Source organism: Squalius cephalus, assembly GCF_949319135.1.
Source record: "Squalius cephalus genome assembly, chromosome: 4".
In the NCBI taxonomy this organism is placed as follows: Eukaryota; Metazoa; Chordata; class Actinopteri; order Cypriniformes; family Leuciscidae; genus Squalius; species Squalius cephalus.
The window spans coordinates 39,988,322-40,013,754 of NC_137125.1; the positions used below are offsets into that span (position 1 = coordinate 39,988,322).

The 25,433-nt window shown below is 36.3% G+C and overlaps 2 protein-coding genes and 1 long non-coding RNA gene across 3 annotated transcripts in view; 2 read left to right on the forward strand and 1 right to left on the reverse strand.

Annotated features, from left to right (window-relative positions):
- Positions 1-25,433, reverse strand: part of LOC307157697 (B-cell receptor CD22-like) — a gene marked incomplete at both ends in the record, with an annotated part of 97,191 nt that overhangs the window by 12,552 nt on the left and 59,206 nt on the right. The gene's annotated exons all lie outside the window — the stretch shown is intronic.
- On the forward strand, positions 1,200-3,620 carry LOC307156603. Its single transcript, XR_013820741.1, has 7 exons — positions 1,200-1,344; positions 1,498-1,574; positions 1,680-1,859; positions 2,039-2,300; positions 2,442-2,613; positions 2,688-2,836; positions 2,939-3,620. It is a non-coding gene; the product is annotated as an uncharacterized lncRNA (long non-coding RNA).
- Positions 16,378-25,396, forward strand: LOC307157017 (serine/threonine-protein kinase pim-2-like). Its single transcript, XM_079868750.1, has 11 exons — positions 16,378-16,459; positions 16,667-16,765; positions 21,541-21,711; positions 22,157-22,318; positions 22,754-22,963; positions 23,150-23,244; positions 23,396-23,446; positions 23,948-24,326; positions 24,432-24,611; positions 24,794-24,940; positions 25,321-25,396. Exons 1-10 carry the CDS (start codon positions 16,426-16,428, stop codon positions 24,901-24,903), a joined length of 1,491 nt encoding a protein of 496 aa, XP_079724876.1. The 5' UTR covers positions 16,378-16,425; the 3' UTR covers positions 24,904-24,940; positions 25,321-25,396.

Genomic DNA, 25,433 nt, shown 5'->3' on the forward strand with positions numbered 1-25,433 from the left:
TCAAATAAAATTATTAGTCAATTATATTTTTTTATATTCTGATTTTTGTCATATCAAACTTTTGGTTATGATTAAGCTTTTAAAATCTTTTTTTCATTTCTTTAAATTTGTTCTGCCATGTCTGGTAAATCAGTTGAGGCAGCAGACAAAAACTACTCAGTATTCTTCACATTATTTCAACAGCCATTAGGCTGTTAGAGTCTCAATTTTTGATAATGTGCCAACAATTTGTATTGCAATTAAACTTTTCATACTATAACAAGGAAAAAAAACTGCTCCAAAGAGAACTAACGCCTCCCACCCCACATTCATGCTTTAAAATTATTTTATATTTAGGTGGGTCTTGAGAGAGATTATTCTTGTCTAGGTGGGTCCTGGAATGGAAAAGTTTGGGAACCCCTGCTCTACACCTATAAAGTGGCCATCAAAGAGACCTCGTGTGGAACTGGAGGAAGAGGATGACGAAGAAACCCTAATGGACACATCATCTGTAGTAGCACCTGAAGAGCAAGATTATACATTTGATCCAGCAGAGACGGACACAACTTTAACGGAGACAGCAGACATGTCGTAAGTTTCAAAACTGTGCATTTGTTTTAGAACAGGGGTGTCAAACTGAGTTCCTTGTTGGCCACAGCACTGCAGAGTTTACCTCTAATCATTATGAAACACACCTGAGGCAGCTAATCAACTCTCTAAGGCTCATTACAAAAGATCAAGTATGCCTGTTGACCCTTCTGGAACTGAGTTTAACACCCCTGGTTCAGAATTGTATTATTTTTATTATTATTATATTTTGTTACTTTTGTATTTAATATTTGTTAACCAATACGAGTTTTTGTTTATTAGTGCTCAAGCATCTTGTCCCATTCATAAAACCAGAAAATTGATGAAAATACAACATTTTATACGAGTTGAACAAATCTGCAAAAACTGTCAGTATTCACGCAAATGGAAAAGCCAGCCGGTTCTAGGCAGTACTCCAGCTGGGAACCTCCATGTTTCTGCTATAGTATATCTTTGTGGGGCTTCGTTCTACAAATCCGAAAAGGTAAATGAAATATCAAGTACATTAACAAGTTTTTATTAACACTTTACCATGTTAAAATTTATTATTTAAAACTAATAATGTGCTACATAATCTTGGCCGCTTTTTGTGTCACCAGATATGCTCTACAATGAATCTGCAACTTTTCAAGTATGACACCTTTCGGCGCCATTCCCGATTGTACGTTGAGCCAGCTATAGTGCACAAGTGGACGCGCTGGCAAAATGAGACGCTAGATCGCCTGAGTGAAAGGGAAAGGGTGATCGTTGGAGGTGACACGAGGGCTGACTCACCAGGTACATAGTTGTAAATAAGAAGGATGCATGGATGCTTGGGTATTTTCCGGATCATGAAGCATAACATGCATGGTACTGTAGGTATATAGGTGGTATCTAACTGAATTCAATGCACTTGTGGTAATAATGCTTGGTGTAATATTACTTTCAAAGGCCACTCTGCAAAGTTTGGAAGCTATACATTGATGGACCTTCAGACCAACACCGTTGTGGACACACAGCTGGTTCAGGTGGTAGAGAAGAAATATCAGTATTTAAAAAAATTTAATTTTGAGAAGTTTAAAACTTCTGGTTTGTCTAAGATGGTTGTTTCATTCCCTACTTGTCTAATTCAGAGTAACGAAGTGGGAGGAAGCTACCACATGAAAAAGAAGGATTACAGAGGAGCCTTGCCCTGTTGGAAGCTCGTGGTGTTACTCTGGAGTGTATTGTAACTGACCGCCACCCACAAATACAAAAGTACCTCAGAGAACGTAACATCAACCAGTTTTATGATGTGTGGCACATCGAAAAAGGTTTTATTCATTATAAATCGTACAAATTCAATAACATAGATTTATTAGTGGGTATAATATGAAAATTAAGAAATTGTGACAGTTTATAGGCATATCACAAATATTTAGTACTGGCAAACTGTGAACATCACTGTATTTACTCTCAGCAGTAAAATGCTTGTCTATATTTTTATTTACAGGGATTGCGAGGAAACATGAAAACATTTCCAAGATGAAAGACTTACGGAAAAATGACGGAAATGGCAGAGAAGCATTAAAAACCACATTTACTGGACTGCATCATCTTCAACCACTGGACCAGAAAGAGTGGCCAAATGGAAATCGATTCTGAACCATGTCAGGAAACGTACACACTCATGAGGATCCAAACTTTCCTGCTCGTCTACATCCTCTAAAGGGAAGCAGAGACAGAAACAAGTGGCTTGTTGCCGGTATGATACTGTAAACAAATGTTATTTTTATGCAACACGACATAAAAAAAAAAAAATTAAAAAAAAAAAGGGATTGTTAGTCGAAGTGTAAATAACCTCAAATTAAAGTTATTAGTTGCAATTAATGCAATTTTTGTATCATTTCTCATAGGAACTCAGGCATTCTACAAGCTGGAGAAAGTGATGACAAACACGCGGATTTTGAAGGACATCACCAAACTAAGTCCACATCACCAGACTTCATCTTTGGAGTCATTTCATAGTGTCATTCTACGGTTTGCCCCAAAAAATGTGGTGTTCCCATTTCTTGGAATGTTCTGCAGGTAATTGAACTGCTGTTAAAATAACTTTACATCACTATAGGCTATTTTCCTGAATTGTGTCTGTGCACTTGCAGACTATACCTGGCTGCATTTCATTACAATGAAAATGCTGGTCGTGCACAAGCAACATCATCAACAGGACATCCACTATTCAAAGTGAACTTTCCAAAGGCCAGGAAAGGACAATGCACTATCAAACAAGTGAAGACACCACCAACATTCAGTAAGTTACTTTAATTTTTTTATTTTATAAAATGAAATATAAATTAACAGTGTTATTGCAAGTTTTCCTGAAAGTTAGGGTAAATTTTGTTTTATTGCACAGAGTACCTAGATGACCTGCAGGACCTAATATTTGAGCATGTTTTTGTGGAACCTGCTTCATACATGGATGAGGTACTTAAGATACCCATACCACCAGACCTTTGTGCGGAGTATGAGCGGCCAGACAAGGAGGAGGTCGTCTCCACCATGGTGTCCAGATTCAATCATCAGCTTGTAGGAAACCAACATATCTGCCCTGATCATCTGGAAACTCACGGCGAACCCTCATCACCACACAGGCTGGAATCACGACACATACCCACGGCCAAGGAAACCCCAGCACCAGCTCACAAAGGAGCGATATGCCAGAAACCTGTAACGACTAAAACACAGGCACATGGTCAATGTACAGATAGTACTTTTTATTTTTTAGCAATGTCTTTGTTTTTTGTTTTTTTATAGCACAGCCTATGCTTCATTTTGTGCTTTCTTATAATTCTATAGAGCTGTTGACAAGCACTATCTAAGACTCCTGAAGTTATTTCTTACTATTGTATATAAAATGTCAAATATTCACTAGTTTGTTTACAGTATGTATTGGTTTTGTAGAATCTGCAATGTTTATTTAATTACAAGAATAAAGTAAGATCCTTCCACTAATTATTTATACAAATTGTGAAATCATTTTCTTGTATTTGCAGAGTGTATTGTGATATTTAATAAATATTAAGTTTGTTCTGCCGTATGTGTTGTCAAGTTCATGGTTGCAATTCAGAATATAGGTAAGTTTTTACTTTTGTGCAGTCAATATGTGTAGGTTGATTAAAGATGTAAATATATTATTATATTATATAGCCCTGCATTAAAATGTTCAAACTTTAATAAAATATAAAAACTTGACATAACATTTAAAAACACTATTCATCGACACGTACTGGTCAATCCCACGTAGACGTAAGGTTCCATAGTCGGCTCGATAAATGTTGTATGCATTCTGAAGAGAATACACGTTTAAACAAACAGGCTCCAATCCAGGATGCTCACTCATACAACTGGGAGTCTGCTCTGCTCAAGCTGTCGCATCCGTCTTTTCACCTTTATTGCCACAAATTTCGTAACATGAATACGTGTTATGAAAACGAGATCAATTATAACCGTAAGTTAATTCAATACGTGTTCTACTTCCATGCAGCATATGTTCTCTGGCTCTGTAGGCATCTTACAGCAATACAATACCCAAATGAACACCTACATGTACAAGATGCTTACATGCATGCTATTCTTGAAAGTACAATAACATTAACTTCCAGATGAGAAACAAAGTTCTTAGTTCAGATTCGTTCTTATTTTTTATTTTATTTTTTCAGTTTGAAACAGTATCTAACAGCATGAAAAAAGACGATTAAAAACTCTGGTTGCTCCGACATGGTGCTAATCAGTGCTAATTAAAGTTAACAGTTAACATGTGCTATGTGATTTGATGATGAACAACACGCTCTGCTCCCGCCCGGGCGTACACGGTGCGATTTTTGCTGTTTTTACGAGCTCGCAGATGATTTTTTTCACTCGGGAGAAATCGAGTGGAATCGGTGATGCTCGCATGGTCGCGGCTCGCAGCATGTGAGAGGAATTACGAGCCGAGCCGAGCACGTTATGAGCACCTCCCCGACCTCCCGATCATTTTTAAACATGTTTAAAAAATTCGGGGAGTCGGCCCGATTTTCACCAGCTGTCCCCTATTGCTAATCATACACAACCACGTGGGGCTATACCTCAGTGGCAGCAACCATACAGCGTGCGCATACACTGTCACACACACACACACACACACACACACCTCTCTCTCTCTCTCTAGTTTTTATGTTGAAAGGAATGGCTACTGTTCTCTGCTTTACAACAAAGCATTTGCACCATAGAGATTTGCACACACATTTCTGTCATTTTTTCTATCTGAAGCTTTGCCTGCATGCAACATTGACGGTCTCTGTGTTTAGCGCGAAAGCTCACGTGATTGCTGCCGGCTCGGGATAAAATTCGTGCAGGACAGTCGTGCCGTGTACCAGCTGCTTTGACGCGATTATCAGTTAACTGACTCGCAACGTGTGCAATATCTCACGACCTCCCGAGTGTCCGATCCTGGTCCGAACTCGCACCGTGTACGCCCGCCTTAAAGTGTGATGCATGCATACAGATATCTGCAACGTCATTTGGCCTAGTCAAAACTCTAATTCAAGATATCTGTAATTACATTTTGACTAGGCAGAATAAAAGTTACAGATATCTCAAATTTCAGATATCTCTAATCAAAATTAATTTCAAGATATCTTTAACTTGATAATAGATATCTCCAATTAAATTATGACTATCCCTAACTCCAGTTTGAGATATCTACAACGCCATTTTGACTAGACATAACTCCAGTTACAGATATCTACAACGTAATTTCGCCTAGTCAAAACTTAATTTAAGATATCTGAAAAGGAACATGTAGATATCTTGAATTGAGGTGAATTAAAGATATCTTGAACTGGAGTTATGGCTAGTCAGAATCTAATTGAAGATATCTCAAACGCAGAGCCGGACAGTAACGGAGTACATTTACTTGAGTACAGTACTTAAGTACAATTCTGAGGGATCTGTACTTTACTCGAGTATCATTTTTGGAGAGTACTCATGACTTTACTCAAGTAAATTTGAGAGGCAAATATTGTACTCTTTACCCCACTACATTTCTATCCATAACCGTGAGTACCCGTTACTTCTTCTAAAAAAAAAAATAAAAAGGAAAAAAGAAAAATCTCGGAAACCCTCAATTTGTTGTTTCCCTCTCAAACGTGATTGGATTGCGCAGGCGCCACTGATTGGGACAGCCTATCAGCAATCACCTTCAGCTTTCCGCCAAAGTCAACTCCATGGTCAGATTTAGATAAGAGACGAAACCATGGACGAAACAATGGATGAAGACGCAGCAGGTCCATCCCGGGAATGTGCCAACCCGTGGCCCCACCTCGCCAGACTATTTTTCAATTTTCTGAACAAGCTAATGATAGTTTTCGCTTCAAGTGTTTGCTGTGTTTACCAATGTAAGCACTGTGGTATGAAGGACTAAAAATGACAGAACGAAAAATAAATAAATAAAATAAAAGTATAAATAAATAAATAAATGCAGAAATAATAGTAAAAATAAATACATTTTGGTAATATAAATGGCTATTTCTGTATTTTTACATGTATTTATTTATTTATTTATGCATTTTTATATGTATTTATTTATGTATTTATACATTTATTTATATATTTATGTATTTATATATTTATATATTTATACATTTATTTATTCCTACATTTATTTATTTATGTATTTCCACATTTCTACATTTATTTATTTCTGTATTTCCACATTTCTACATTTATTTATTTCTGTATTTCCCACTGTAAAAAATTTATTTCCACATTTCTACATTTATTTTTCCCTGCGCCTGTATGCTAATTGACCAATGGCTAACCACGCCCCCTCCACTCACTCAGTCAACATTCGGTAACAGGCGCTTTGGCAGCTGTCACAGTAGGAGACATTTCAGGAGGCAATTGATGATTTTTTGGAGACAGAAAGATTATATATCATCTCGATGTCACCAAAAGGGCCTTAAATATGCATTGGAGGGTTATATTAATAATTTTATTGTTGAGAAGGTCGATAAGCTTCAGCTCCAGAACAAAGATTTACAGTGTAAACGTTATAGTTTGGTGCTATTTCGCTTCAAACGCTCGCTTTACACGCGCGTCCTATTCGCTTTGGATTCAAAATGTTCAAGCGCCGAACTAGACGCGGATACGCGCGAATCTGACGCTCTATTCGCGTTTGGTGGGAGCGCAGAATAATGAACAGGCTGCGATGTCAAGATTGCATTGCTGGAATGTGTGTGTGTGTGTGTGTGTGTGTGTGTGTCAGAGAGCGGGTGCCGGGGCGCGATCGAACAGTGGAAACATAAAAACATACTCCATTTTGTTCATACAGGACATAATTAAAACTGCAAAGTGTTTAGCCTACTTATATTTGTGTAAAACACAACATTGTGCTTTTGTCAAACTGTAAACTCTTGTCAAACTGTAACCTACAACTGTCACCCAACCAAAATCACACACTCACGCTGTTTAAAAGCCAAAATGACAACCGCAATGCATTGCAATGGACGAGGAAGCAGAGAATGTCCAAGTGTATTGGGTTAGCTATGCGTACTGTGATTGGCTCATCGCGTTTGGGGGCGAGGCTTAGCCATTGGTCAATTAGCATACATGCGCAGGGAAAAATAAATGTAGAAATGTGGAAATACAGAAATAAATAAATGTAGAAATGTGGAAATACAGACATAAATAAATGTAGAAATGTGGAAATACATAAATAAATAAATGTAGGAATAAATAAATGTATAAATAAATACATATATAAATATATAAATAAATAAATATATAAATACATAAATTTATAAATAAATGTATAAATACATAAATAAATACATATAGAAATGCATAAATAAATAATTAAATACATGTAAAAATACAGATATAGCCATTTATATTACCAAAATGTATTTATTTTTACTATTATTTCTGCATTTATTTATTTATTTCTACTTTTATTTATTTATTTATTTTTCGTTCTGTCATTTTAGCTAAAGACAGTTTCAAGTATGCACTAGCATTTACTGATGACTACTCAGGTTCAATGTTCATGTATTTTCTAAAAGCTAAGAGTGACACTGAAAGCTACTGAAAAATTTCTCGTTGATACAGCCCCTTATGGGACTATAAAATGTGTTAGATCATCAGACAACGGCACAGAATTTATGGCAAAAGAGTTTGTCTCTATTAAGTAAGAACTGTATTCGACATGAGACCTCAGCACCTTACTCACCCCATCAAAATGGGACTGCTGAGAGAAATTGGAGAACGCTATTTGAAATGGCAAGATGTATGCTCTTAGAGAGCAATCTACCCAAGATGTTGTGGACGTATGCCGTAACGACTGCTGCAGTAATTCGCAACAGGTGCTACAATGGCAGAATACAGCAAACCCCATACTATGCACTGACAGGGAGAAAACCTGATCTTTCAAAAATTAGAGTTTTTGGTTCAGTATACAAGCAGGACAAAAAGAAGTTAGATGCACGATGTGAAAAAGGGACCTTTGTAGGGTATGACAAAATCAGCCCTGCATACCTGGTCTATTATCCAGACACAGGAAAAGTTCTCAAGCACAGGCTTGTGAGATTTGTAACAAAGTGTGTTACTGAACACCAAACACAGACTGACATTTCAATGTAAGATGATGATTTCCATGGGGAAAGATATGTATCCTCCCAGTCAAAAAAAATTTGACTGATCAGATCCCACTAGAGACTCATAAACCTCAAAATGAGACTAAAAATCAGCAATGTGCTCAGATAGAGGTAGTTGATCACAGAATGCGTTATCCTCAGAGAAATAGGAGAGCTCCTCAATATTTGTCTGATTATGTTTCTGATGTGGAATGTGATGACCAGATTCTGACTAATGTGGACTTCTGTTACAGAGTGTGTGGTGTACCACAAACATTCAAGGATGCTATGAGTTCAAGTGAGTCACAGATGTGGGCTAGGGCCATGAAAGAGGAAATTAATTCCCTTAAGGAAAATGACACATTTACTCTAACTACGCTACCTAAAGGTAAACATGCAGTGGGGGGTAGATGGGTCTATGCCGTCAAAAACAACGCAGATGAGACTGAGACATACAAGGCCAGATATGTTGCAAAAGGCTATAGTCTCAAGTGATGGGGGTAGATTACAAAGAGACTTTCTCACCAACAGCAAATATCACTTCAGTACGTGCCTTAATGCAAATGGCAGCACAATATGATCTTGAACTCCACCAGATGGATGTAAAAACGGCCTATTTACATGCCCCAATTGACTGTGAGATATATGGAACAGCCAGAAGGATTTGAAGTGAAGTCAGATATAGGTGAGAAACTAGTGTGTAAACTGAACAAGTCACTATATGGGTTAAAACAGTCAGGTAGAAATTGGAACAAAATTTTACATGACTACCTCAGTGAAAATGATTTTGTTCAGAATTCAGCCGATCACTGTGTATACAGTAAACAAACTGAAAAAGAGAGAGTGATTGTTGTAATCTGGGTTGATGATCTGATCATTGCTGCTAGTAACAATGATTCACTGAATTGTGTGAAAAAGATGCTGACAGCAAGATTCAAAATTAAAGATCTGGGAAAACTAAAATATTTTCTAGGAATTGATTTTCATCAGGATGAAGGGCACGCGAAAATGAGTCAGAAAAGGTACATTTTCAAGGTACAAGAGAGATTCAATATGTCAGACTGTAAACCCAGGTCAACACCATGTGAGCAAAAACTTGACTACAACTGTGATGATGATCCTGTTGATCCTAAAAGGTACCGTGAGGCAGTGGGTAGTTTGATCTATCTGATGACATGTACCAGACCTGATCTAAGTTGGATTGTCAGTAAATTGTCGCAATATCTGTCTGATCCAAATGAACAACACTGGTCTACAGTGAAACATGTGATGAGGTACTTAAAAGGTACAATTGATCATGAACTGTTACAAGAAAAGAGAGGAAAATCTCAAACTTGTGGCATACAGTGATGCTGATTGGGCATCAGATCTAAATGACAGGCGGAGTACGACAGGATACTGTTTTAGTCTTACTCAAAATGGTCCTTTAATTTCCTGGAAGTCAAAGAAACAGTCCACAGTTGCTTTGTCTACATGTGAAGCTGAGTACATGGCACTGGCAGCAGCCACACAGGAAAGCATGTATCTTGTACAGTTGTTGAATGGCATGGAAAATGGTTGTCTGTTTGAGCCAGTACAAATCTTTGAAGATAACCAAGGTGCCATTGCTCTGTCAAAGAACTCAGTGTGTCGACAAAGATGTAAGCATGTAGATATAAAGTATCATTTCATTCGATCAGCACTCAGTGATGGTAAAGTGACAATTGAGTATTGTCCCACTGAAGAAATGGTGGCTGATGTTATGACTAAACCAGTAACAAAGTTTAAACTTGAAAAGTTCAAAAGTCTTATGTTTGGCATGTAAAAGAGAAATACAAGACTGTTCATGTGTTATGTTGTTATAATGGTAATCTACCAGAGCCGGACAGTAACGGAGTACATTTACTTGAGTACAGTACTTAAGTACAATTTTGAGGGATCTGTACTTTACTCGAGTATCATTTTTGGGGAGTACTCATGACTTTACTCAAGTACATTTGAGAGGCAAATATTGTACTCTACTCCACTACATTTCTATCCATTACCGTGAGTACCCGTTACTTCTTCTGAAAAAAAATGAAAAAAGAAAAATCTCAGAAACCCTCAATTTGTTGTTTCCCTCTCAAATGTGATTGGATTGTGCAGGCGCCACTGATCAGAAATCACCTTCAGCTTTCCGCCAAAGTCAACTCCATGGTCAGATTTAGATAAGAGATGAAACCATGGACGAAACAATGGATGAAGACGCAGCAGGTCCATCCCGGGAATGTGCCAACCCGTGGCCCCACCTCGCCAGACTATTTCAATTTTCTGAACAAGTTAATGATAGTTTTCGCTTCAAGTGTCTGCTGTGTTTACCAATGTAAGCACTGTGGCAGTAGTAATGCAATATTTAGAAAATGTACTCTTGTACTCTTGATACTCAAGTATTTTTAAAAACAAGTACTTCAGTAGAAATCTGACTGTAGTACTTTTACTTGTACTTGAGTAAAATTTAGCAAGGGGTATCTGTACTTTTACTCAAGTAATGAAGCTGTGTACTCTGTCCGCCTCTGTAATCTACACAGTATGAGAACAAGTGGGGGTGTTAAAGTTTGTAATGTGTGCCCTCATACTGCTCATGTGTGTCACGTGTATCTGCTATCCATAAATGGGTATATGCTAATAAAAAGATGTTCAGGTCCAACAGAATGCCGAGTGATGTCTGTGTGTTTTTCCTCCGTATAATTTACTAAAATAACCGGTTATTATTCACGAAAATGGCTGCGCCAACAAATAAGACGAGCCGTATTCCTGGGCTCTTCGCTTGTGGGAGGATCAATAGCACATTATCTTCTAGGAAAGCCACTTCTTCAAATTTTTGTAATGTGTATTATCATTTAGAGTTAGATGGGGAGTGTGGTGGATTTTAATTAATCAACTATAATTAATCAACTAACATTTGTTTTTCTTGCAGGAATAACATTCATATACTTTTAATGTGTCAAAACTCTTTGGGGAAAAACTTGTGATTTTGAGTATGTGTCTATGGGTAAAAATAACATAGTTATGGGAAGTGAAACTAGACAAGTCTGTTAGAACAAATTAAGTCATCTTTAAAACCTTGTGATAAGTAATCACAAGATCAGAGTTTGCTTTACCTAGTAACAGAGGGGTTTGCATATGAAGAACCAATCAAATAGTGGGGAAATTATGTAATGCAGCATGAAATTTATGCCATACCCTGATTCTATAAAAACTGTTGTATATGTATTTTTCGGTGGGATTCTCAATGGAATTTGTCTGAGATCCTCCGGCCTTGTTTCTTGGGAGAGATTCCCTGAGAACTGCTCGGGAAGATCTCCTGGCCGTGATTAAAGCATTTAAAGAACATTTGCAGGTCTGTTTGTCGATTTATTCCTGCGCAGGAAGCTAGTTTAGGTAGGAAGCTAGTTTAGGTAGGAAGCTAGTTTAGAAAACTAATTAGTTAGAGGAACAAGTTAGACTAGGTAAGATATCAGGTGGGGACGTCGCCAGGAGACGAGACCCAGGTACCCAAGTGGGGACGTCGCCAGGAGACGAGACCCAGGTACAGATAGTTAGTTTAGGGAATAATCTACCCGAGTGGGGACGTCGCCAGTAGACGAGACCCAGGTAGTTAGGTTTAGGGAAAATATCCACGACAGGAGTCTGAGAGGGTAAATTAATTCACCCTTCTAATTCACCTATATTTATAAAGTAATGTCCAGATATTAGGTTGTAATGACCCTACAAGTTGAAATAAACTATTAGACTCAAAATATGGAGAAAATATTTTGTATGTAAATATGAGGTAAGAACAAAAACACTAAACTTGGTTAAGGTATTTCGCTGACAAAATTATTTGCCGAAAATAAAAGCAAACTACAGCTAACCCTCAAAAAGTGACAATTTTAACATGCTATATAAAAATATCTTTGGGGTATTTTGAGCTGAGACTTCACATACACACTCTGTGGACATCAAATACTTATTTTACATCTTGTGAAAAGGGCATTGTACCACCCTTACCCTTTAACCATTTCAGCCAGTAATACAGAATATTAAGAACGGTCTTGCTGTCAGCAAGCAGGTTGCTCTTTCTGAACCTCTAAAAATGTAAACAATACTAGTCTAAGGTCACATGTGAGTCAGTAAACTGCAGCTCTCAGAATTATGAAACATACAGGAAACTACTTAATGACTCTAACTTCTGATTTCATTTATTTCAATCTCACATATGTGTTTTTCCACAGTATTGTCACAAGCTGGGCTCGAACTCGGGTCTCAGGTGTGGAGAGTGAGTGTTCTACCACTTAGCCACAGAGGTGGTAATTTAACAAATAGACAAAAAAAAAAACTAAACAATCGTTGATATTCAACATAATACAATGTCATACATAATAATATCAACGTTTTTTCCAGAGACACAAAATTAGATCAATTAAACCCCAAAACTGTTTCAACTTACTAAATTCACAAATGTTGATATTCATACAAAAAGATTAAATTCAACATACAACATGGCCATTCATCAAATGTGCTGAGATGAGATTTTCTGCCATGGTTAGGGGAAAAAAATAACTAATTTCAATTAGCAAAAAATATAATGCTTAAATTTGTAAATTTGACTAACCTTACCCTACCTGAATAATCGGGTTAAAGGTGTAAGATAAAAGGTCACACCGACTAGCATAGAATATGCTTCGATTAAAGTGCTAATGAATGTAAAGCAAATCAGCAAGTAAAACAGACATTCAAATAGTCCTTCCAAACTCATTTGATTTTCCCCCATGTAACAGAAAAAGAAGCAGAATGTCCAGGCTGCACTTTTCCAGATAAAAGTGAATAGGAACTGGGGCTGATAAGCTCCAATAAGGAAAAAAAATAAGGACTTGTATACTCTATTTAAAGTCTTATAACTTTGGCTTCTAACTTATTCATTGACTTCTGGATAAGTGCAAATAAATAACGATTCACGAACATAAAAAAAAAATTGTAACAAAGAAACAAACACCTCAAATGTGACCATATATCTAATGTGAATTTTTTGCCCCAGTTCACTGCTGATGTATGAAAAAAACAGCCAGGGCATTCTGCTAAATAACTTTTTTGTGTTCCATAGAAAGTTAATGATGGAATACAATACAATTTAAAATAATATAATTACCAAGTCAAAACTGATACAAAGCATCACTTACACTGAACATGTAATGTGATGTTGTCCTGTGCTGTTTTGTTCTTGTCCTGTAGCTGGTAGGTTATAGTGCAGGTGAAAGTGACTCTGTGGTGACGGTGAGTAGCAGTGAAGTTCAGATCAGAGATGAGGAGCTCCTGTTGTCTGCTGCTCTCACTGAGGGGGATTCTGGGAGTGAAGCTCCATGTGAGAGTTGGTGGAGGAGAGGAGCAGAGAGTCTCAGCAGAGCAGCGCAGACTCACAGAGCTCCCCTCCAACACCTCCTGATCCTGATCCTCATTCAGCTTCACTGTGGGTTTGGGGGGAGACTCTGAAATACACACAAATACAAGATTAAGTACACTGACAATAATGGCATGACAAATACATTTAAAATATTATTTTTTAACACATTCATTTAAATAAAAAGGACTCAAATCACTCACCAAAGACATTTACAGTGGAGGTGTTTAATTTGTAGCTGTATTTCAGATCACCACTCTCAATCCTGAAGTGATATTTACCATTATGATTTGAACTAACATTATAAAAGATAGTAGTGCAGTTCTTCTCATGTAGTTTTCCAGTTGCCCCTTTAAAGTGATTAGAACTGTGAACTCTAGAGTTAAACACATTATTTCCATCTTTGAACCAAACTCCTATAGCAGCACTCTCAGTGAAGTCTTTGTCATATTTATCCCCAATCTCAAATGTGCACTTTATGATCACACAGGATCCACTGAGAGCTTCAATCTTCTCTGGCAGACTGATGCTGAAATCTCTACAGCAAACACCTACAACACACACAGCACAAACTGTTAAAGCACACAAAGAAATGTACAAGCGCATTTCTAGCCATAAACACAAACTCTTTATTGACTATGTTTCAGTTTACAAATAGACCTAATTTACATTTCAGTTTTCAGAGGAGAAAATCAAGTGTGGATTGATGACGATAGATGCTTTAGTACTGACTCAAACAACATCATAATAATAACATGGCAAAAAGGCAGAATACTTGATTTAAAATAAAATGTAACATATTTAATGTTCAACTTTCTTTATCTTTACATCTATGAATTTGGTTTGCTTTTATTAAAATAAGGTAATCAGACTCTTACTTTGCAACATACAAAAACAGACCTCTATTAAACAGGGGTGTAAATGTACTTGTAGTGAGAAACTGTACTAAAGTTAAAGTACAGATACTGTATACATTTTTATTTACTCAATTAAAAGTCTAAGTAACTAGGCAAAAAGTTACTTAAATAAAACAATAAAACAAGTTTATTAAACTACAAGAAAGAAGTATACTTTTCTTAGATTTTCAATTGACTTTTGAAAACAATTAAGAGACAGTATAGAGATTTTATAATGTTTTATATTTTTGATGCAAATAATTAATTGGCTGTTTAAATAAAAACTAAAACTTATGTATGCATGATTGATTGGCTTGTTAGTGACATAAAATAAAGAATAACAAATTTTATTTTTAAATTATTGTGGAAAGATTTAAGTCATGATGACTGACATAGTGTACTTTGTACTTTTAAGTCTACATGAAACTGTAATGGAGTAAGTGTTGCATATTTCTTGTAAATGCAATTGAGTAATCACAAGTATTCGGTCTAAACAGAACCGCTATAAATAATCATATACAGTAGCGCTCCACAAATACTTTTCAACTATGCAATTAAACCATTTAGACCTATACACAACAGATTAAAATACACTGATCATATAAAAAACACATTCATCATGATAAATATTTTAGTGGTTCACTTCATCTAACAAATGTCTCATTAAAGACATTGGTGAAGGTGAAGACAGGGCCGCAGTGGGGGAACTTTTCAGCCCGAGAGTTTCAGGCCCAAGACCGGCCCACTTTTTCCATGGTGGAATTCCAAATTACCACTTTTTCCAAACTGGATAAACGAAGCAACAGTTCAGCTCTTACTATTGTGTAGTTTTTATAGTTCAACAAATAATGTAAAGGTTAAATAATAATTCACTTAAGCTGAGAAGTTAACAAAAAATATTCCATTATTCCACAAGGATAGGTTGATAAATTAACAAAAGCAGAAAGAAAAAAAGAGAAAAAAGCATTTGAAATGTATCCCACTATTCCACAAAGAGGCATATTGAACTAATGTTTACAGATTTATTTGTATTCAAAAATATTCAAAAATAATGCTTTTTTAATCAAAAACGGTGATACCTACTCTCAGATAAATGTAGATAGAAATATAAAACCAGTCCTAATTAAAAGAAAACAAGTTGACAAAAAGATTGAATCCAATATTCCAATCCAATATCAAATTTTTTCATATCTTGAGTTTTGTTATCATCAATATTAAATTGCATAATATTTGCAAAGTTCAAAAAATTCACCAAATATACATTGCTGTTAATATTTTTGTAAAAAGTCTGAACTATTCTAATAAAGGAATGAGGAAATGAAATTGCATTTGAGCATTTGATTTATAATTTGTGCAGCCATTTTGAGAGTTTGATTTATTATTTAATATTTTGACCATTTGATTTATCATATGAACAGTTGTTTTGAGACTTTGATTTATTATTTGATCTTTTTAAGCATTTTAATTTTAATTATGTTAGGAAAACACTTCCATAGTTAGCGACGCGTTTTATGAATTCTGCCAATATTTACACTTGAACCGATCGCTAGTATGGGCCTGCATCATGCTATGATTCGAATTTTAGTTGCTATAGTGACGCGTCTTATGAATTCTGCAATCTGCATGTATCGATCTGCACTCCCCGAGCTCTCTGTCTGTTGAGAGACGAGGCGAAGTAACAGACTTTTGCAGAGAATTTCTGTGCGATACTTGAGACTTTTAAGCTGTTTTCTGGATTTCTGAGAGGAGACTTTTATTCTAGAAGGACATCGGAGGATATATCCTTTTTATAGAGTTACATTTTTGAAAGCGCCATACAATTTCTGTCATATAATTTTTGATATTTTTTTCAGGGGAGTATTTCCGAGGAGATTTGTCTTTTGTATTGTATTTTGTTGTATTTTGTATTGATTTTATTGTAGTTTGGAGGAGGAGGTCGATGGCTCGCAAGCACATGATGGGTGAAAGAGGAAGTGAGTGCTTTAATTTTTCATTTGCTATGTTTTGTGGTGTGATGTTGTACCATGACTGACTGATCCAATTTATTTGATTCATTCGTTGCATGTGAAATAAACTTGAATTGAATTTGAGTAACTTAACTTAAGTAAAAATCTGTAATTGACCACAGACATTGATTATTATTATTAAACTATGTGATATGTGAAATATTCCATCCTAAGAAGAGCACTCCAGATCCAGGAGAGCTGCGGCTGGTCAGGAGGTTTGGAGACCCGTTTCGGATGACCGAGATCAGGATCCGCTGCCCAGAGATGGACAAAGTAAGTTACACAATTTCCTTACTTGAGTGAAAGTAAGTTACAGATACTACTGGTCAAATATTACTCAGTTACAAGTAAAAGTTGAAAAGACTGATTTTTACTTGAGTAAAAGTACAGAAGTAACGTTACGCACTGAAGCGTTTTTTTATTTTTTATTTAATGATTTAATGTTATACCTTGACAAACTATACATCATTAAAAAGATATAAGACCCAAGTTTGAGTATTTGACAACTATTGTATTCTGAGAAACTTATAGTGGCAGTTATGTCTTAATTTGTTTCAGGAGTTATGAAATGAAAAAAATGCGTCGATACCTTTAATATGAATTATTCGCGTCATCCTCTCCCATTCAGAAAAAAACTGTGCTGTTGTCATGACAGCGCTTGACAAAACAACGTCCCTCAGGGCTTTTAGCTCAAAAGAAATTGCAGATTTGGAGAAATATTGATAGATTCTCATAGGTTTACATCAGATTTCTATAGACAGGAATAATATTTATTGAATTTATACCAAGCGGCAACCTCCCCTTCTCTCTCTTGAAACCAACACGGAAGTGAGTTAAACTGCAATTCATTAACTGGCCGCTTGGGCTGGCTGCAGAAGTGAGTCAAATCTGTATCTCCCCCATGTTAAAATTACCAACTTTACAGCAGAAAATAAAATGTTTACAGCTTGGATCTCTATGTGGCTTTGGTCTATACAGCTAATTTTGCCCTTCATAACAACTGTGAGGGGGTGAATTTTTTTATAACTCATCCGTTTAGTTGATTAATATTTACATATCTGCATTTAAGGGTGTGGCCACTTGAGTGACAGGTGGGGTGTCGCTGATGTCAATGCTAGCCGTTTCCGTTTGTCTGCTGTTATTACTAGCCGTCACTTCACCTCAGCAAATGTTGCTGCTGAACTTGCTTACGCTGCAGTGTTTGTGCTTTTTTTTCGGGATTATTTCATACAATTTAATACACCCATTACTTTGGTACAAAGCCCACAGCCTTGGATTCCGTCGTTGTCGTCGAGTATCGTTCGAGAGAACAATCAGCGCTGTATTTCAGTTGTTTTCCTCTGTGAACATGCACTAATGGATGTCTGACAATTTCGTTGCTTTTTGGAGTTTTCAAATTTAACCCTCAGGGCTTCTTCATAAAACGGACGAAGCCTTAAAATTTAGCTTTATTTTTTCCCAGGATAACCAATCAAATATATTTTTGTTCTATAATATTTTCTGATTATTATTTAGAGTTTTTTATGATACTTTGCATTAATTATGTAATTTTTATGAGCTATTTTTTCCATTAGAATTAATATTTTTTTTTTTTTTTTTTTTTTTTATGCAACATTTCACATCAAAATAGAGTGCAGGCCTAAAAAAAAAAAAATTCAATTGAGAAGAGCGCCATCTAGTGGCTTCAAAATATATTAAGATGTGTCATGTCCTATAGCTTTTTTATTAATTTTGATTTCTCTGATCTATTATGTGCATTTTAAGGTGTTTTGAAGGCCAAAAAAAAAAAAAAAGGATAACAAGAGCTTTAAAAACAATGGGCAGTCTGTCAGTGTAAACAGGTCAACTGATAGGTTGAATTTATGAATATTTTTCTTAGACGCATTCATTTACTGAAAGCTACTAGGAAATCTAGGTAATAAACTTTATTAAATTAATTCACAATATGTAGGCTACACATTCAGCATTGATCTTATGCCTAATACAGGGCCGTAGACAAGGCTTTATCATCAAAGACGTCCTAAATTTGAGGTTGTTATGAGGTTCAAATTTTTTTCTGATATGTGCATTTTAAGACGTTTGAAGGCCTAAAAAAGGATAAGAAATAGCTTTAAAACCATGTCAGTGGGCAGTAGATTAGTTTTCAATACCTGCTCTCTCCTCATCTCCATCTCCATCACCCTTTCTTTTTCTCTCAGTCTCCTCATCTTGCTCTGTCTCTTGACCGTAAACTGAAGCGTCGAGTCGTGAAGATTACAGAATCTCAGGGACGTCACTAGGATTGGAAGACAGGGGGGGGCTTAGCCCCCAGGGTATTTGTAACTTGCGTTTATAGAAAATCTTACAGTGAATTTGAGTAAAAAACAACTATGTATTAGCTGTATTTGTCTCTTCAACCCCGTTAGCATCTTCAACCCTGTTACCCTAGTCCCAACCCCGTCACACCTACATTTTTATGAATTATTTTTTTAATAATTTTTAAGTTTATGAATAAGTAATTTAATGTTTGTTGAACTTAGTCAGAAATGTTCAGAGCAATCATAAGAATACTTATTTTAGTTCAAATTCTGAAGTTAAGCCACATCTTTGATCAAAAATGATAGGGTTGCTGTCACAAAAAGTGCCCATTTCAGGCTTTAGTATTTTATGGTGCATGGTACAATTTCTGGTAAGCTACGCTTTTTTATTATTTCAATTCAATTCAATTATTGTGATTTGATTTAATATTGACTCATTTGGATAAATATTAGGTACTCAAGATAGGCATTAATTTTTCTCAAGAAAAAAAACAACTAACCTAATGCTGTGAACATACAGACAGCCCTATCAGCTGGTAGTATTATTTAAGGTTAAAAATAACTCAAATTAAATATAGGCTAATGCGTTTTTTTATTATAATAACAAATTTATTTAATGATATAAGTAAAAATATAATAAATATGTAATATAGAACACATATATAGCAAAATACTCTCTATAGTTCTTTTTTCTTGCCAACTACGTGCTATAGCCTATATTATGTTCATTAAATGGCTTTCCTGAGGTAAATGTGACATAATTGTTCTCCAGCTATGTTATTGACCTCTTCACGCTGATAAAAAACACTGATTGATCGATATTATGTATGAGGAATATACATTTCGGTAAGTTGTAGCCTACTACTGTATCTTTCAGTGTTCGTGTTTTTTTACTATTAGCGAGATGATCGGTTCACGCTAGGGATCTGTCACGTAACATTTACAAACGCCAAAACGGTATTTATTTTTTGAATTTCGTAATAAAATTGACAGAATCTGAGAATTGAGATTCTTTTATATCATACGTAACCTGCTCTGTCTAGTCTGTCGGTCTCCGTGTCCTCTTTGCTTCGCGATTTTTCTGTGCGTGAGAAAATGGATGTGTGGCGTGTGAAAAGTGTCAATTGCGTGTGTCTCACGGTGATGTTGTACTTCTGTCCAACTTCCGACTTTTCGGCTATTTTTTGTAGCTGGATATATATCATTTGTTGCGTATAAATATGAATGAGGATACGGTTATTGATAAATCGAATTGTTATTGTTGTTCTTATTATCATTTAGGGGGGCTTAGGAACATTTTGGGATAGCTTCAGCCCCCCTAAAATAGGCCTAACGACGTCCCTGCAGAATCTGATTAACAAACCTGAAGCGAACACAAATTTGTGTAGCCTACACTTTATCACACATTTATAGGGGGGATAGGCGGGTGTTTTTGACAATTGAAAGCCACCAAATGACGAATATGAAAAAACGAATACGACAGTTTCGGACTCGGTCAGTGTGCACGGACCTTACTGCTAAACTTTTGAGGCTCGCGCAGCCTCTCGAGGAGAAATCAATCAAATGAGCGCCGAGTCTATGAGGGTAACACACACAAACTCAATTAACATACTGCGGTTAAATTTCTAAATGGGGTGTTTTTATATTTATAACATTTGATACAGTTCAGCAACATCACACGACCGATCACTTAAAGGTATAGTGGAGGATTTTTTACTTCCCGGGTGGATCACCTATACTATTGGTCCTCCTAATTGTCAATCATTCTGTTAAATCAATCAAACTTATTCAAAAAGTGGAGAGGGAGGGTCTTATCTAATATTCGGAAATATCCTCCACTATACCTTTAATTAACCATCACGAATGAAAATGTGACACTGATTTCATATGACAGTTCAATAAACAAGCAAGTTAATATTAAGTCACTTACATTTTAGAAGAAATATTGACTGTTTTGGTTTATTTTAGCAGTGAAAATAGTTCCCGATGAATCCAAACAAAGACCACAACATAGCGCGTCTCACAGCAACACTCAATCGTGTTTTGAATGATTCAGTTTTTGAACGAATCGGTTGAGTCAAAGATTCAATTGACCCATTCACAAACATCTGTCTCATTTTTGATGAATCGGCCGTTTGAATGAATCGTTTGCATGAACGACTCATTGACTCGCTTAATAAAACCTGCGCGCTCACTAATGACAAACCAATCAAATTCGTTGATTTTTTTTTTTAAATCACTTCAAACACATTTAAATTTTTATTCAGGAGTTATGTATATACAAAACGATAACTTTTGATGACAGTAGTTTATTGATATATATTTTTTTTTATTAATAAAAAAAATAAAATAATTCCCCATCCTGTGGGGGCCCCACCGGTTGAGAACCACTGGTTGAGAACCACTGGTTGAGCCCATTTGAGAGGCGGACAAAATCAGAATTTAAAATGGACTGAATAAGCTCTCTACGAACTTGACGAGCGATGCCGCGCTGACGGACCATAGACTATAAAAAAGAGTGACTGACATGTATGCACATAAATCACTGTCACACACACTCTCAGAGTAATATTAAGAGTAAAATTAAATACATTTCTAATAACTTTACAAAACTTTGAAGCTATTTATAACTATTTTTTTCATTATGCCAATAATTAATTCTACATTTACAATAAACTGCCAGCTGTCAGCTTCTAAATGAGATCATACTTGGTCTAATAGTTGTTTTCATTAGTTTTTTCTTCATTTCAGAAAAAGCTCCAGAACATGAGCAGAGACCTGGTCTTTGCCTCAGGCTCTGGAATGCTACGAAGGGTGTTTTCTGCTGCTGTTCCAGTAGTGCTGTGAATGTTGTGGAGCCTTTTATTCCTGAACCATCATCATCACCTGCTGCAGATCACTCTGGAGTCAAGCCAAATAATGGTAAATCATTATTTCTCCAACATTAAACAGTATTATCTTGTTTTCCACTCAAAATAAGGATAGTTTTTTACAGAATATTAAAATTATTTCCCCCATTATAATATTATTTTCTCGACCAGCGCTGATTTTTTAAATAAAACAATGCATCTAGCAACAGACACTCTACTGACAACAAGTAACTTTTCAACTACATGTCAACTTGTTCTAACCCTACAAGTCTACTAATACTGTAATGAGAGTTAGTAGACATGTTGGTGCAATGTTACTTATAGACAGCTGAATGTCTGTTGGGAGGAGCATCACAATAAAGAGTTTGCAGAGGGTCTGTTGCACTATTAAGATTTGAATTGTAAAATGTAAGTGAAGTCATTATATCATTGCTTAATTTGAGGTCAGAGATGGGTTGTTTTAATAGTTGTTTTCATTCGTTTTTTCTTCATTTCAGAAAAAGCTCCAGAACGTATGAAGAAACCTGGTCGTTTCCATAAGCTCTTGAAGGGTGTTTTCAGCTGCTGTTCCAGTAGTGCTGTGAATGTTGTGGAGCCTTTTATTCCTGAACCATCATCACCACCTGCTCCAGATCACTCCGGCGTCAAGCCAAATAATGGTAAATCATTATTTCTCCAACATTATTTTAAACAGTATTACTTAAACAAGTATAACTTGTTTTCCACTCAAAATAAGGCTTGTTTTTACAGAACATTAAAATTATTTCCCCCATTATAATATCAATTTCTTAACCAGCGCTGACATTTTTTAAATAAAACAATGGATCTAGGAACAGACACTCTACTGACTATAAGTAACTTTTCAACTACATGTCAACTTATTCTAACCCTTACCAGTCTACTAATACTCTAATGAGAGTTAGTAGACATGCAGGTGCAGTGTTACTTATAGATTTATAGAATGTCTTAAAGGGACCAAAATAAAGTGAAACCAAAGTAACAATTTGATGTGATCGCTAACATTGATAATTAATATTATAAAAAATAAATTAAAACAAAAACAGTTTTTTATGTCTGAAATGTTCCATCCTCAGGCCACTCCAGATCCTGGAGAATTGTCTCCACAGATTCTTCTCCGGACATCTCGTCATCTTTAGCTTGCTCACTCCCTGAGGTATGCCAGGGTTTGTCTAGGTCTGGCAGCCTCGAAGGGTTTCTGTGTCCTGTCGAGCCAACAGAGACATCAACTGGCCGAACTGCTCACGGTGCCGTGGAGGCTTCTCCACTGAACAAGAGCTCATCAGGTGAGACTGAAATAAGGCTGGGCAGTGCAAAGTCTACAGAGAGAGATTTTGCTATTTCATGCATAACTGAGTCAAGTTTTTAACATGTCCGATTTACTGTTGCTCGACCAGCACTGATATTTTGTAAGTAAAACAAAGGGTCTAGCAAGCTAATAATTGTCTCATATTTTTCTGTTTGTTTTTCAGAGTCCTTTGAGTCTCTCTATGACTTGGAAAAGCTAATTGGATCCGGAGGATTTGGCAGTGTGTTCCTGGGGACACGCACATTTGATGGCAAAAAGGTAAATCTTACTGAATTGTACAAACATTTTGCTCTTGCATGCATCAAAACACATTTAAAACAATTTACAGATGGTTTAATACTTAGTTCAAGGCCAGGTGCTTCAATACTGTTACTGTTATTGAAACTGGGTCTTTTTTTTTTTTGTGCAGGTTGCCATCAAGCGGATACTCAAGATTGACAACGATCGCTATCTTAATATTGTAAGTTGGCCAAAACCTGAATGTGTATTGAGTTGTTTAAGTGCAGATTACTGTAGTTAATACACCCATAGGAAAAATTAGGTATAAGTGTGATCAACAAATCAGTTGAGTGTCTGTTCCTAGATCCATTGTTTTATTTTAAAAATGTCAGCGCTGGTCAAGAAATTTATATTATAATGGGGGAAATAATTTTAATATTCTGTAAAAACAAGCCTTATTTTTTTAGTGGAAAACAAGATAATAGTGTTTAAAATAATGTTGGAGAAATAATGATTTACCATTATTATATAGCATCAACTGCTAAAAAAAAGAAGGTGATCTGACTATAACAATAACATTACGATGAACACAAATTTACCAAAATACAAAATACACCAAATAACTTTGAGCTGATAAGGCTCTTTTGAACGCATCTAAAAAGATCAAAGAATAGTACATTTCAAGATGATGTTTTCTTCAGATTTTTACCCAGCTAACCTTCTGTCTGCTTCTTCTCTCTAGCCTGGGAATCCCGAACCTCTCGTTACCGAAGTGGCGCTGCTGCTGCTGATGAAGCGAGAACCCATAAGCCCCTTCGTCATACAACTGTACGAGTGGTTTGAACATCCTACAACATTCATTCTGGTTATGGAGTATCCGGAGCCCTGCGAGAGCTTGCTGGACTCAATCACTCGTCAACCTTGGAGTGACTGTTTCTCACGGGTCGTCATGAGACAGGCTGTGCGGGCAGTGCAACACTGCATCCATCGTGGTGTTTTCCATAATGACATTCATGCGCAGAATTTCCTGTTTAAGAAAGACACGATGGATCTCAAGCTAATAGACTTTGGCTGCGGTCAGCTATTTAGTAGTGAAGGCTACGAGAGCAAAATATACAGGGGTGAGCATTTTTGGGAGTGTGGAAAACTGAAGGTAGTGACGTACTAATTATTTGGTGATGCTTAAAAAAAAAAAGCTCAACAATGTGCAAATGTCTTTCTTACAGGAGTTCCTGAATTCTGCCCACCTGAAGTCTTTACAGAACCTCGATTCCACGCCGTCCCAGCAAATGTCTGGTCCCTCGGTGTGTTGCTGTACATGTTGTCGAACACATGTCCTCCTTTTCTTAATAGAATGGAAATCACACAAGCCGAAGTTACATTTCAGAACCCCAACTTATCCAAATGTGAGTGAATAATGATGATAACATTGATAAACACACATAAAGCAAACGATTGGTACAGAAAGTTAAAGGTTGTAGTGTGTCAGAATTTTTATATATACTGTAGCTCAACGTATAGCGAGCCAACGTATGCCAGGTCACATGGTCATGACTAACCAGCTCTCTCCTTATTAAAATGTGTACAGACTGCAAGGATCTGATTAGACAGTGTCTAGCCCGGGATCCAACTAAACGCCCCAGCTTAGAGCAGATGTTACAACATCAATGGTTTTATCGTACAACATCAATGGTTTGATCGGAGAAGCTGAGGAGATTCACTCGATCAGTTTCAGGTGTGAGGAAGTGTAACAAGCAGAGTAGGATTATTATCTTTTGTCTGAAATTCTGGATTATTTGTAGTGAGATTTTCAAATTTGTGTTCATTGTAATGTTATTGTTATAGTCAGAACACCTTCATTTATATAGACACTCTACTGACTATAAGTAACTGTTATAACTAACAGTCTACTAATACTCTACTAATACTCTTAATGAGAGTTAGTAGACATGCAGGTGCAGTGTTACTTGTAGATTTATAGAATGTCTTAAAGGGACCAAAATAAAGTGAAACCAAAGTAACAATTTGATGTGATCGCTAACATTGATAATTAATATTATAAAAAAATAAATAAAACAAAAACAGTTTTTGATGTCTGAAATGTTCCATCCTCAGGCCGCTCCAGATCCTGGAGAACTGCTTCCACAGATTCTTCTCCGGGCATCACATCCGCCATCGCTGCACTGACGAGAATGTCTCCCAAGCGTTGTAGGTGTTGCGTGGCTGGA